This window comes from Acomys minous (genome assembly GCF_964271855.1).
Source record: "Acomys minous genome assembly, chromosome: 12".
Lineage (NCBI taxonomy): Eukaryota > Metazoa > Chordata > Mammalia > Rodentia > Muridae > Acomys > Acomys minous.
Window position 1 is genome coordinate 90,941,241 of NC_140493.1, and position 12,899 is coordinate 90,954,139.

At 51.9% G+C, this 12,899-nt stretch overlaps 1 protein-coding gene and 1 long non-coding RNA gene across 2 annotated transcripts; both read left to right on the forward strand.

Annotated features, from left to right (window-relative positions):
- Positions 1 to 1,900: 1,900 nt before the first annotated feature.
- Positions 1,901 to 2,677, forward strand: LRRC3C (leucine rich repeat containing 3C; the record flags this gene model as incomplete). Its single annotated transcript, XM_084802737.1, has 1 exon — positions 1,901 to 2,677. The coding sequence occupies one exon, from the start codon at positions 1,901 to 1,903 to the stop codon at positions 2,675 to 2,677; it is 777 nt and encodes a 258-aa protein (XP_084658863.1).
- An 8,587-nt stretch (positions 2,678 to 11,264) lies between these two features.
- LOC311578733 lies at positions 11,265 to 12,256 on the forward strand. Its single transcript, XR_014772952.1, has 3 exons — positions 11,265 to 11,391; positions 11,478 to 11,557; positions 12,147 to 12,256. It is a non-coding gene; the product is annotated as an uncharacterized lncRNA (long non-coding RNA).
- The last annotated feature ends 643 nt before the right edge of the window (positions 12,257 to 12,899 follow it).

Below are 12,899 nucleotides of genomic sequence, written 5' to 3' on the forward strand. Positions count from 1 at the left end.
CATTTGACACTCCCCGCACCCCAACCAGGGGTCGCAACCCAGAGGTTGAGAACCGCTGATCTACATGGGCATCCATATCCATGACTTCCGGTCGCCCCTGCCCCTGCAAAGTACGGGAGGTGAGGTGGAGAAGGAAAGCCAGTCTTGGTGTCACGATCAAGAAGTCAAGACAAGCTGTTCCGGAAGACGCAAGGAAGAAAAACAGCAGCTAGTTTGCATTTCACGGCCACAAGCTCCCTCACGTCCGGTCCACATGGAGCCCCTCCACACCTTGTCTTTGTCCAGACACAGGAGCTCAGACGTACACACAAAGCACTCTTCAGCCCTCTGATCCTTCCTTCCCAGCACCCAGGGGACATCGGGAGAGAGTGTGAAGAAGGATTCAAAACGCCATCCTGGGAGCCCAAGAGCATCTGAGTTGGCCCCTCGTTCGGTACAGAAAAATTGGCAGGAAAACTTATACACATCGCCAGATCAGGCGGCTCCAGGAGCCTTCAAGAGCCAGGAGTGAACATCTGCAACAGCGCCCCCTGGTGTCAAGAGGGTTGGTGACGATCCAGGCGCATCCTCGGAAGACAGTTCTGAGGAAAGGACTGAGGCACCATGGAGCGGGAGAGGGCTTGGGTTGCAAGTTTCTGGGATGGAATTGCAGGGTTCTGTACCCAGGGCAAACAAACAGCCATCTTTTTGGCCAGCCAGGCTCTTGGGCAAGAAAAGGAGGTTCGGGAAGGCAATCCTCAGCAGCAGGCAGGAGATAGCAACTGCCAAACTATGGGAGGAAGACCTGGGATGGGAATGGAATCCAGGCCAGGTCTCCCACACACTTCATCAGGGCCTGGGATCTGCTCTCTCTTGGCATTGCCCGGCCAGGCCATGGCTCGGGTATCTGACACCTGGGGCCTAGAGTCACATGCCAGGAAACTTTATACACTTGGGCCCCAGGTCGCAGCTTCCAGCCGCCGCAAGCAAACAGGACTTCTGAAGGAGGAAGCGGGTCTCCATCGCCCACTGGCAGGCAGCGGGACTACTTCCGGCAACAGCACAGGCGAGGATTCCGCCACCAACCCCGGGTGAGAGGCAGGACGGAGATGGGAGGGGGGGGACAGAAAGTAGAACCAAGAGCACAGAGCTGGGGCAGGCACCGGATGCTTCCAGAAAAGGGGCTTGATGAGCAAGAAGTTAGGGGCGGAAGTACCCGATGCCTACGGTATAGTCTAGCTGGACACCTTGGAGTTCTGTCAGTAACCTGTCACTCATTTTGTTGTTGTTGTTTTGTGTTTTTTTGAGACAGGGTCTCTCTGTGTAGCCTTGGCTGTCCTGGACTCGCTTTGTAGACCAGGCTGGCCTCGAACTCACAGCGATCCGCCTGCCTCTGCCTCCCGAGTGCTGGGATTAAAGGTGTGCGCCGCCACCACCTGGCTAACCTGTCACTCTTATGACCTTAGTGCCAACCAGACCCTCGGGTGTTTACCTGGCCTCCCTGGCCTCTACAGGTATGTAGAGGACAAAAAAAATATTTATTTCAGTGAGGGAAATGAATATACGAGCAGGAAAAAAAAACCCACAGGCCTGTTTCAACAGGGAAAAGAGACAAAGGGACCTCATAGATTAACCTAGACTGAATAGAAGCAAAACGTTTCAAGCCTATAGGACTCTTTTCCCCACTTCCCCCTGTTCCCCTCCAACCGCTCCGCCCACACACACACCCCCACCCCACCCCCCACCCCCCGGGGTCCAGACTCACAAACAGACAGAATAACCGACTGAGAAAGCCTTCAAAGGAGGGGCTCTAGGCAGAGTCAACTTCAGTGGGACTTAGAATTCTAACTTTGCTGTTCCTTCACAGGTTCGCCTATTGCCCAGACTCTCCTCCACGCCAGGATTATGTTTATCGGCAACGATGCCCCTGCTAGCTCCTCATCTCCTGCCCCTCCTGCCCCTCCTGCTGGTGCTAGGCACAGGGGCCTCCCCACCCAGCCGCAAGGCACTGCCCCAGGGCTGCTACATCGCAGAAGAAGCTGGAGAGCAGACGTTCCGCTGCAGCAGGGCTGGCCTGAGTACCGTGCCCAACGGCATCCCCAACGACACCCGAAAGCTTTACCTGGATGCCAACCAGCTGGCATCGGTGCCAGCTGGTGCCTTCCAGCACCTGCCCGTCCTGGAAGAGTTAGACCTGTCTCATAACGCCCTTGTCCGCGTCTCGGGGGCTGCCTTCCAGGGCCTGGAAGGCACCCTGCGCCACCTTGACCTCTCTGCTAACCAGCTGGCGTCTGTGCCTGTGGCAGCCTTCGTGGGGCTGCAGATCCAAGTGAACCTGTCCGCCAACCCATGGCGCTGCGACTGTGCCCTTCAGGAAGTGCTCAGGCACGTAAGGTTAGCTCCAGGCTCTGGGACAGGCATCGTGTGTGGTCCAGGAGCCCGGCCGGATCTCGTGGGACAGGAGTTCCTTCTGCTCACCAGGGAGGAAGAGCTATGTGGGACAGGACGAGGTGGGACCCGAAGGAGCACGGATGTGGCCTTGCTAGTCACCATGGGGGGCTGGCTGACACTGGTAGTGGCTTATCTGATCCACTACGTGTGGCAGAACCGGGATGAGACCCGGCGTCCGGTCAAGCGGGCTCCTCCTGTGCAGCCCCTGCGCTCGGAGGATTCCTCTACCCTCAGCACCGTGGTCTGAGGACCAGGAGCCATCTGCGCTTTTGGCCCTATGCCCTAGCCTTTCCTCCACCGCCCGACCACACCCTCTGCCCCATGTATCCTCTATCCTAGCCATTGGGGGAGGGGGAGGGGGGCAAAACAACCCTTTCACAGGGGTCACATGAGATTTCCTGTATATCAGATATTTACATTACAACTCTAACCTAACATAACAGCTCATAGATTTTCATTTATGAATTAGCAACGAAAATAATTTTATGGTTGGGGAGGTCATCACAACGTGTATTAAAAGGTTGCAGCGTTAGGAAGGCTGAGAGCCGTGTGGACTCCCTGGCCCTCCCTCGTGCTCTCGTTTGCTTACTCTCTTAGTCTTTCTTCTCCAGAATGCTGTCTTAGGTGCCTGCATTTGGGGGTTCCTCCTTCTGTACCTGGATTGTGCTCAACTCAGAGGATCCAAGGTTCCTGATTAGACAGGGTGGGGGGTAGCATCGCAGCAGCAGCAGCAGCAGCAGCAGCAGCATCGCAGAGAGAGAAACCAGTAGCTGTGAGGAGCCTGGGCCTGGCGACACACAGAGGCCTCATCATACAGATGTGGGTAATGACCTCCCCAAAAGAATGATGGCTTTGAGGGGGCTAGGCGGATGGCGCGTGGTAAAGCGTCTGCCCTGCAAGCATAAGGACCTGAGTGCAGATCTCCAGGACCCACTTGAATGCTGTACACAGGGTGGGTGTTAGAATTCTGCTTCAGTGATGTCACCGCCTCCCTGCCACGGGGGGCGAAATAAAAGGACAAGCCCTCCTGGTGGCTCTCTCTCTTCCTCTTCCTCTGTCTCTTCTTACCCCCTTCCTCTCTTCCTCTGTCTCCGTCTCTCTCTCTCTCTGGGGTGCCCCTCCCCCCTTTCCTTCTCTCCCCATGCTCATTTGATAAACTCCTCTACAACATAATATCAGCTGCCTGGTACCTTATTATCTTATCTTATATATTAAACATAAAAGTGGGTGTCTGTAATCCCAGCGCTGAGGGGTGGGGAGTGAGACAAACAGATCCCAGGAGCTCATTGGCCAGACAGCCTAACCAAGTCAATAAGCTCCGCGTTCTGTGGGTCACGGGACACTGGCCCAAAACAGTGGGGAAAGCGATTGATGAAGACACCTAATGACATCAACCTCTAGCCTTTCGTTGTACCCACATGGACACATGCACACACCCACAGGAACATGCATAACACACCCATGCTTACACACACACACACACACACACACACACACAACCACCCAGAGAGAGAGAGGGCTTTGGGAAGAAAAGGCAGAGTGCACAAAAGAAAGAATGCTATGAGAAGACGGGTGTGGCAGCTGGACCAGCCTTGGCAGTGACCGAGGGGATGGAGAAGAGTGAGGGAATGATGGAAGCCATAAGGGGTGGGAACAGAAAGCAAGGGTGTGGCCATTTTGAAAAGGGCCTCTGGCTCCTCTTCCATCCCTCTACCTCTTCTCCTCCACCTCGCTTTGGAAACCTCTCTCATCTCCCCAGGCTCTTCTCCTTGTGTCCTTTGTCAAGGACCCCCTGCGCCATGGTTCCCTACTTCCCTTCCCCAAATTCCCCGTCATTCTGCCCTCTCCTTTACACACTGACATCCCTCCAGAGCATTTTCTCTCAGAGGAAAGATGGCACCATTTAGGGACCGAACTGGGCACAGGTGACAACAATTTACCCCCAGAGTATCACTCAGCAACTCAGTAAAAAAATAATAATAATAATAATCTTTTCATGAGCTCGCTTCATCTCTTCCTCTTTGTTTTACTGAACACGTGTGGTCTGGCAACCCAGCCCGGGCCGCCACCTCCGCTCTCTGTGGGGGTGCTCCCACTGGGCTACATGCTCGCCCATTTCTCTTCCTTGCTTTAGCCCCTGATGTTGGAGTGCAAACAGTTGAGAGCCAGAGCCTCTGAACTAATAAGGAAGGAACCGGAAGTGTGAGGAAGGTCAGCTTCAGTGCTTCAGCCCCGCTAGGATTCCGAGGATAGAACAGGTTCTAAGACGCCCCTGGCATCTTAAGCATTTCCAAGAGGCACAGTAGTATGTCGGAAGTAAACTCCTCCACCTGGCTGTACCAGAATTGAGCTATCCAGCCCAAACTCTTAAGGCAAGATTCCAGATTCCTGGGGGCAGGCCCCAGCATGGCATGAATAGGCAACTTCTCGGAGCTGAGCGGGCTGTCAGTGGAGGGGAGAAGAGGCCCCAGAACCTTCCACCGCCAGCTTCACTTTGCTCGTTCCTCTGAGAGTCCTGGGAAATTCACACCAAAGGAAGAAGAGTGTCTCCTCTGGGGGTTTCTGAGCCTGATCAAGCTAAGCCATTCCCCCAGACTACAGATGGCTCTCCAACGCCTCATTACCTACAAAAGGAGCTAGGTAGAGAAAAGAGCAAGCTCGGACTGCTGAGGCCTGGATCCAGGGCCTCCTTGGCCAAGGGATGGGACGATTTGGTGGGAGAGAGGAGGGTAGGGGCAGGGTTGCAGCTAAAAGGAAAACAGGGTCTGGTCTCACCCCACCAACAACAGGAAGCTTGCGGGGTTGAGGGGAAGCCAGAGTAGTTGAGGCGCAGAGTGGCCAAAGGTGTGGAGTGCAAAGGGGGGCGAGGCAGTGAGGATGCTCCAAGCCAGACCCTGACCTGCCTGCCCACGGTTCTCTGGCCAAGCATGTCTGAGGAAGGAGGCAAGCCCCAGAAAGCCTCAGGCTTCAGTGCGTGGGAGGAGAGGACGCCAAAGGTGAAGCCCTGTAGAAACCAGTTGCTACCATCCGGCGCCCAAAGCTCTGCGTGTGAATAAACGGAGTTTTCGGGTGCTGGAAGCTGAGGTGGAGATTAAGCTGCGATGCTGTAAGACTTGACCCAGCTGGCCGGAGAAGAGGGGGAGTTGGGGGAGGTGGAGCTGCACTGGCTGAACACGCTGATAGCAGGAAAGTGGGAGCAGGCTGAGTGGGTGGGGCTTTAGCGGAGTGGGCCCCACGGCGCGGGTGCAGGGCAAGGGAGTTAGTGATGGGGGAGGGGAAGCACCTGCGCCTTGACTTAAACAGACAGGAGGCGGGGCCCCGAAGGGGTGAGGTGGGGCCGGGGAGGGGACAGAAGGAAGGTGGACAGTGGTGCTGAAACAGGCCAGAGGGTAGGCTGGGTTGCTGCGGGGAGGGGATCCCAGCCCCAGCCCCACCCACGCTGCCAGGGTTCAGCCACTGATGTGGTGATGCTGTCTGAAGGCGGAGCTGGACTCTAGGACTGGGGACCAACAAAGAGGGATTTTTTTCTTTTCTTTTCGAGACAGGGTTTCTCTGGGTAGCCTTGGCTGTCCTAGGCTCGCTTTGTAGACCAGGCTGGCCTCGCACTCACAGCCATCCGCCTGCCTCTGCCTCCCAAGTGCTGGGATTAAAGGTGCGCGCCACCATCACCCGGCTGCAAAGAGGGATTTTTAAACAACTGGGCAGGACTGGTCATCCGAGGGTGGAATTACGGGGCAGGAGAAAAGGTTTAAATGAAGTCTTGACTGAGAGATTATCTTTCAAGAGATTGGAGCTTTCGCTGCGAGGAATGCCCATTCGCTCTCTCAGGAAGCTTCCTGTTCCTCGAACTGCAGGGATATCTCATCTGCTTGGGGATGACCTGGGATCTTAAGGAGCCAACTGGTGGCCTTGGGAGTGGGGCATGGAGATAGTCCTTAAACAACTTTTGAGACTTCTAGCAAACTCTACGCCAAACTGTCTCGGAACATCCTTCACATGGCCGGCTCTGCACGGTCAGGGTCAGGAGTGAGAGGCCGCAGAGGAGGAGCGGCAAGCCTCTATGTACTGGGCCTACCAGGGAAGGCACAGTAGCACCAAACAGAACCTACCGTATAACGTGTAGGTCTTAGTGCAAGAAGAAAGTGAAGATTTACTTATCTAAAAATAAAATAAAAACAAAACCAGGGCATTAACGAGATAGTTCAGAGGTTAAGAACACTGACTGTTCGTCCAGAGATCCTGAGTTCAGTTCCCAGCAACCACATTGGCTCATAACCATCTATAATGTGATCTGATGCCCTCTTCTGGCCTACAGGTGTACATGCAGCCATAATAAATAAATACATCTTCCAAAAAAAAATGTTAAGATAAAAAAGATGGCTCAGCCAAGGACCCAGGCTTTAATTCCAACACCCACGTGGCAGCTCACAACTGTCTATAGCTGCGGTCTCAGGGGATCTGACTTCTCCTCGGTGCACACTCATATACGTGAAATAAAGTCAAAATGCCTGGCGGGACAGGGGTGGCACACACCTTTAATCCCAGCACTCAGGAGGCAGAGGCAGGTGCATCTCTGAGTTCGAGGCCAGCCTGGTCTACAAAGTGAGTTCCAAGACAGCCAGGGTAACACAGAGAAAACCTGTCTCAAAAAACAAAATTTAATTAATTAATTAATACAATTAAAATAACAGAGACCCAGCCGTGGTGGCATACAGCTATAGTCCTATCACTGGGAGAAATCTGAAGTAGGAAAACTGCCAAGAAATTAAAGCCACTCTGGGCTATGTGACAATACGCTGTCACGAAACAAACAAACACTTTTAAAAGACTTAAACCGGTCTTGCTGGTACACCTGCAACTCTAGCACTCGGGAGGCCAAGGCAGGAAGACCAGAGGAATTCAAGGTAATTACGCAGGGACTCCTAGTTGGTAAAAGTGCTGATATTAAGTGACTCTAGAGCGCTCAGCTCTAAGTGGGACGTCTGTATCAACCACTACCCCCAGGGCTCCAGAAACATCACGGAAGACAAAGCAGAAAGGATGGGAGAGGCAGAAGATGCAGAAGAGTACTATGGGATTTCTTCTGGACAGGACATGGCCATTGCACCTAAAAAAGACCTGCACAAGATTAAGGGGTAGGGAGTCGATTGGCTCCCAGGTCCCACTACTCTCACACACACACACACACACACACACACACACACACACACACACACACACACGGCACCTTAACCCCAGGCCCCCAGCTCCAGCCCCCTCCCTGTCCCCTTCCCCAAAGGAAGAGCACACTCTGTTTTCCTTTACCTCTGTAGGGCTGAGAGCGGCAGTAGGGGCTGCCCATACCTTTGGAGGCGAGTGTGGCACCTGGGGTTACCAGAAAAGCCTGAGATTAGAACAAGGACAAAATTTGCCTTTGAGGTCATGTAGCTGTCACTACGTGAGTCCTCTGATGCGTAAAGCGCACGGGAGACTTCAGGGCCACCCTGCAGGCTCCTAGGAGAATTCTTCACAGAGCTTAGGTCTTTGGATTCCAATCCCTGTCCGTTTCTGCTCACTCAAAGCACTCGCAGCCTGGAGAGTGTTTTCCAAAATGGAGATGAGCCTGAATTTTAAGATGTTTGCGGCAGCTCATCTCTGAAATCGATGACTGTCCAAGTGAAAGGCGTTTGTGTAGATTGTTGTTGTTATACGTTTGTTTGGTTTTTATTTTCTGTCCTGTGCAGATGGAGGTCATCCAGGGCCAGAATTCTTCCTTCTTCGTGCTCAAGAGCATCTGCATCGAGGCGTTGATAACTAAGCCCTCATGGGATTTTTTTTTTTTTACATATAAGCAGACAGCTGCTTGTTGTTTTGTTTTGTTAAGATTATTTATTTATTATTATGTATACAGGGCTCTGCCTGCATGTACACCTGCAGGCCAGAAGAGGGCACCAGACCTCAGTATAGATGATCGTGAGCCACCATGTGGTTGCTGGGAATTGAACTCAGGACCTCTGGAAGAGCAGTCAGTGCTCTTAACCTCTGAGCCATCTCTCCAGCCTCCCCAGCCTTTCTGTTTAATCCCTGTCAGCTGGTTTTTTTGTTTTTGTTTTTGTTTTTGCTCCACCTCTTGGCCTAGGGTTAACTTTATTTAATCCGGTGTACAGAAAAAGTTCTTGGATTAAAGGTGTGCTAGGGCTGAGCCACTTCACAACTAGGAATATATTTTTATAGTTCACAATCTCAGGGTCCACAATGGGATCAAATATCCTGTAGCAGCCGGTCATGATGGCAAATGTCTGTTATTCCAGAACTCACGAGGCTGAGGCGAGAGGCTCAGTAGTTCAAAGGCAGCCTCAGCTACACGGACAATTTGAGGCCAGACTAAGCTACATGAGACCCTGTCTAACAAAAACAAACAAACAAACAAAATAAAGCACACGCACGCAGGCACACACGTAGACAAGTTTTTTCTCCATACCCAAAGCCAAGAGCTTTGTCACAGCTCTGTGTTCCCTAATATTTCCTCCAATGTTTAGGCACTGGCCAACGATACCTATTTTCCAGATGTTTTGTCCTGTGGCAACTGTGGTTAGGGAAAATGGAGCCTGGGGATAGGCCAAGGCGAGCTTTGGTTCCAAGCAATCCTTACCTGAGACCCAGGCTCTTCAGCCAGATCTGGAAGCGATGTCCCAGCAGCCAGGTCTTGCAATCCCAGCTGAGGAGGATGTCACTTCTTCCACCAGATACATGGTGGACAGAAAACTCTGACACCTGTCACTGCGGCATCATCAGGGCCTGGAGGAAAGTAAACATCCTGGGAGGCCAGCTGACAGAAGAGGTTTCTCAGAGTTGGTACTCTGTGTCTCTGTGTTTCTGTTTGTTTGTTTTTTCGAGACATGGCTTCTCTGTGTAGCCTTGGCTGTAGCCAGCCAGGCTGGCCTCGAACTCACAGAACTCCACCTGCTTCTGCCTCCTGAGTGCTGGTATTAAAGGTGTGCGCCACAACAGCCCGGCTTTCTGTACTCAGATGGGGAAGGGTGGGGTGGGGGAGAGAAGGGAAAGGAAAGGAAAAGAGGAAAACAGCAGGTCAATGTGGTGACACGCTATAGCTGGCTGAGGCAGGGGAGGCAGGCATCTGAGGCCAGCTGCACTATATACTGAGAGGGGAGAGGGGAGAAGGGGAAAGCAAGTCTTTGTCTCCTACCTCCTTACCACCTTTTACTCAAGAAAGTCCGGGGATGTGTCTGTATGAGGAGTCATGCCCTTAGCTGCTCCAGCCACCCAACAGCCCACAGCACGCTGCTCCGTCTCCCGCCCTTCAGAACCTCCCCTGTCCTCCTGACTTCTAGACCCCAGATTTCCCCGTTCTTGGCAGGATTGGCGACTGCCATCCAGACCTCACCGTCTCCTTTCCTTTCTTTACTCCTTGGCCCCTCCCAAGGGGGAAAAGTCAGAAACAATAAAAAGAAAAAACAAGTTAAGGAAATAAAAGCTGTGTCCTGGTGCCTTGTGTCTGTCCTCAGAGAACTCCGTGAGAGAAAGAGGCATTAAGTTTGCCAAAGAGCATGCAGCTGAAGGGACCTCCTCCTTTTTGCATTTACATGTTCCGTGTAGCAGCACACATATATATATACATATGTCCGTACATACATACATACTAGTACACGCATATGGACATGTATAAGGCAGAGGATCGGGGACGAGCGTCTGGTAGCACTTACATCAATTGGCCACCAGAGGGAGATAAAGATCAAAGCCTACCACCAACTTCAGCACCACGCCCACAACAGTTTTCAGTTTGGGGTTAACCCACTTTTATTGACTACAAAAGTTTCCTGGCTTTGTTTGCTTTTATTTTTATACCCTCTTTCCCCACACCATGTCTGAGCCTTGCCTCAGGAATTCTTCCTGGAGCTGAAGATATGGCTCAGTGGTTAAGAGGAAGTGCGTTCTTGCAGAGTACCTGAGATGGACTCTCAGAATGCATGTTAGGCAGCTTACTGCCTATGCTAACTCCACTTCTAGAGGGATCCCACCTATAGCTGCAGATCCAGGGACCCAGGTGCTGTCTTCTGGCCACACTTACATATGTGCAAGGAAACACTCAAACACATAAAATAAAAATAAATAAAATAAGGATTTAAAAGCTTTTGCAGAGCCAAGTGTAGCAAACTTAAGTGTAACCCCCACACTCAAGAGACTGAGGCAAGAGGGTTGTGTATTCAAGGCCACCCTTGGCCACACAGACAGATTCAAAACACACACACACACACACACACAATTCCCACAGATCAGCCAAATTCATACATAAATACATACATACATATATTAAGTGCAATTTAAATTCTTGCTTATATTCCCCTGAACATAAAAAGCCAGCCCTCTTGGAGTTAGAGAAATGGCTCTGAAAATAAAGACACTTGCTAAGCAAGCCCGAGTTTGATTCCTGGACCCAACATAAAGGTGGAAGGAAATAGTTGACTCCACAAAGTGTCCTCTGACTTTCATAAGTGCATCATGACATGTGAAACTATCCATAGTGTGCATGCACATACACACACAGACACACATAGCACACACAAACAGGCACACACACACCACACAGACACATAGCATACACACACTCAGACACACACAGCACACACACAGCATACACACTCAGACACACACTCAGACACACACATAGTGCACACACACAGACACACACGTCTCTGATAAGGAGGAGGAGACCCAGGATGTAAGGAGGCCAGGGCGTCCTGCATGTGAAGGGACAAGCCTGAACGTGACTTCATTTCCTCCTCCTTCCTTCCTGGAGCCCTCTGAGCCCAGTGCTTAGAATGCCATTAGTCAGATTGGGAAATTTTTTGCAGTAAGATAGAAATGAGGTGGAGGGAAGATAAGGAGAATGATGACATCAGGCCGGAGAGAGATCTGCATGAGGGAAGGACCGCGAGAGAAATGACAGAGGCAAGATGAGAGGTCAGAGGAAAGACTCAGCCGGGGGACTTTGCAGCTTCTAGGGAGAGCGGACACATGTGTGACTTCACTTCACTGCTGCCTCATAGATCGTTCAAAGATGAACCAGACAAGAAACCTCGCCATCAGCCACTGGAAGAGGGGAGAAACTCCCAAACGTCTGACGGAGGTAACGGTCGGGTGGACCACCTTCCCAGCTGATTAAGGAATAGGAGTTTGCACAGTCCCCGGACTGTACGCAGGAGTTCGGATGCCTTACCAGTGTAGTGATTCAAAGAGACAGAGAGGCAGAGGCAGATATCTAGGGTGAAAGGGAAAACAGATCCGCATAGCATATATGTGTCCGAGCACAGGTATGCTCACATGACATAAACCAGATGGCCAATGGCAACCATCCCACACACCCTAGCCCCCGACTGTGTCTCTCCTAAGAGAGATGGGCACACGACCATAAACATGGCTCCTGGCGTGGTGGCGCACACCTTTAATCCCAGCACTTGGGAGGCAGAGATAGGTGGATCTCTGTGAATTCGAGGCCAGCCTGGTCTACAAAGAGAGTTCAGGATAGCCAAGGCTACACAGAGAAACTCTGTCTTGAAAAACAAAAACAAACAACAAAAAAATAATAAAATAAAGAAGAAGAAAAAGTTGTTTTAGGGAGTGTGGGAATTTCCTCACTGCCACCAGCTCTTAAGGAAATCTCCAGGAAACTGCTTCTTCATGTGGCCTTGCACATAACCACATATTTTGTATTCTAGAGGCCTGTCCATGCACGCAGGATCCTCTTTTAAATTATTTCCAAGCAGCACCTGAAGAAGGAGAAGGGCAGTGCCTGACCGAGCTGCAGGGAGACGCTGAATGCCCACAGGTTAGTCCTGCGCTACTGTGCCTCTCCTCTGTGTATGGGTGTGCGTGTACTCAGTGTCCCTAGAGGGGCAGGGATGCCTCTGTGTCATAGAAGGCCATTCAGGCTGGCTCCATCCCTGCCTCCTCAGACTTCTGTGTGTGCTGTATGCACAAAGGTATGCATATGCAGTCAATACAAGTAGCCAGAGGTAGCCATCAGCAGGCTGATGCAGAGAAAGGTGAAGGGCGGGTTCTCAGTGGCTGCGCTGCTTGTGGTGCCTGAACATACAGGACTGCTTGTCATTTATCACCCCCACGTGGCCTCAGATGTATCACAGATGCTTCCTGATGGACCATGATGACACCAGAGCAGCGAGTGACCCATCCCTTATCACGCACACACATACATGCACACTCGTGAGTACACACACACACACACACACACACACACACACACACACACACACACACACACGCCTAACTTCCATGGCCTCCCTTGCTCCCCAAAGTGGTCACCAGCCAACTTCTAGCTTCTACTTCGGCCTCAGCTGTCCACACCTACACAGACACCTGCCTGGCAGCTCCCTAGCCGCCCCCTCGTCTCTTTAGAGCCCAGGGCCCAGGGCCTGAGGTGGGGCAAACTTGAAACAGGTTGATGCTGTTCT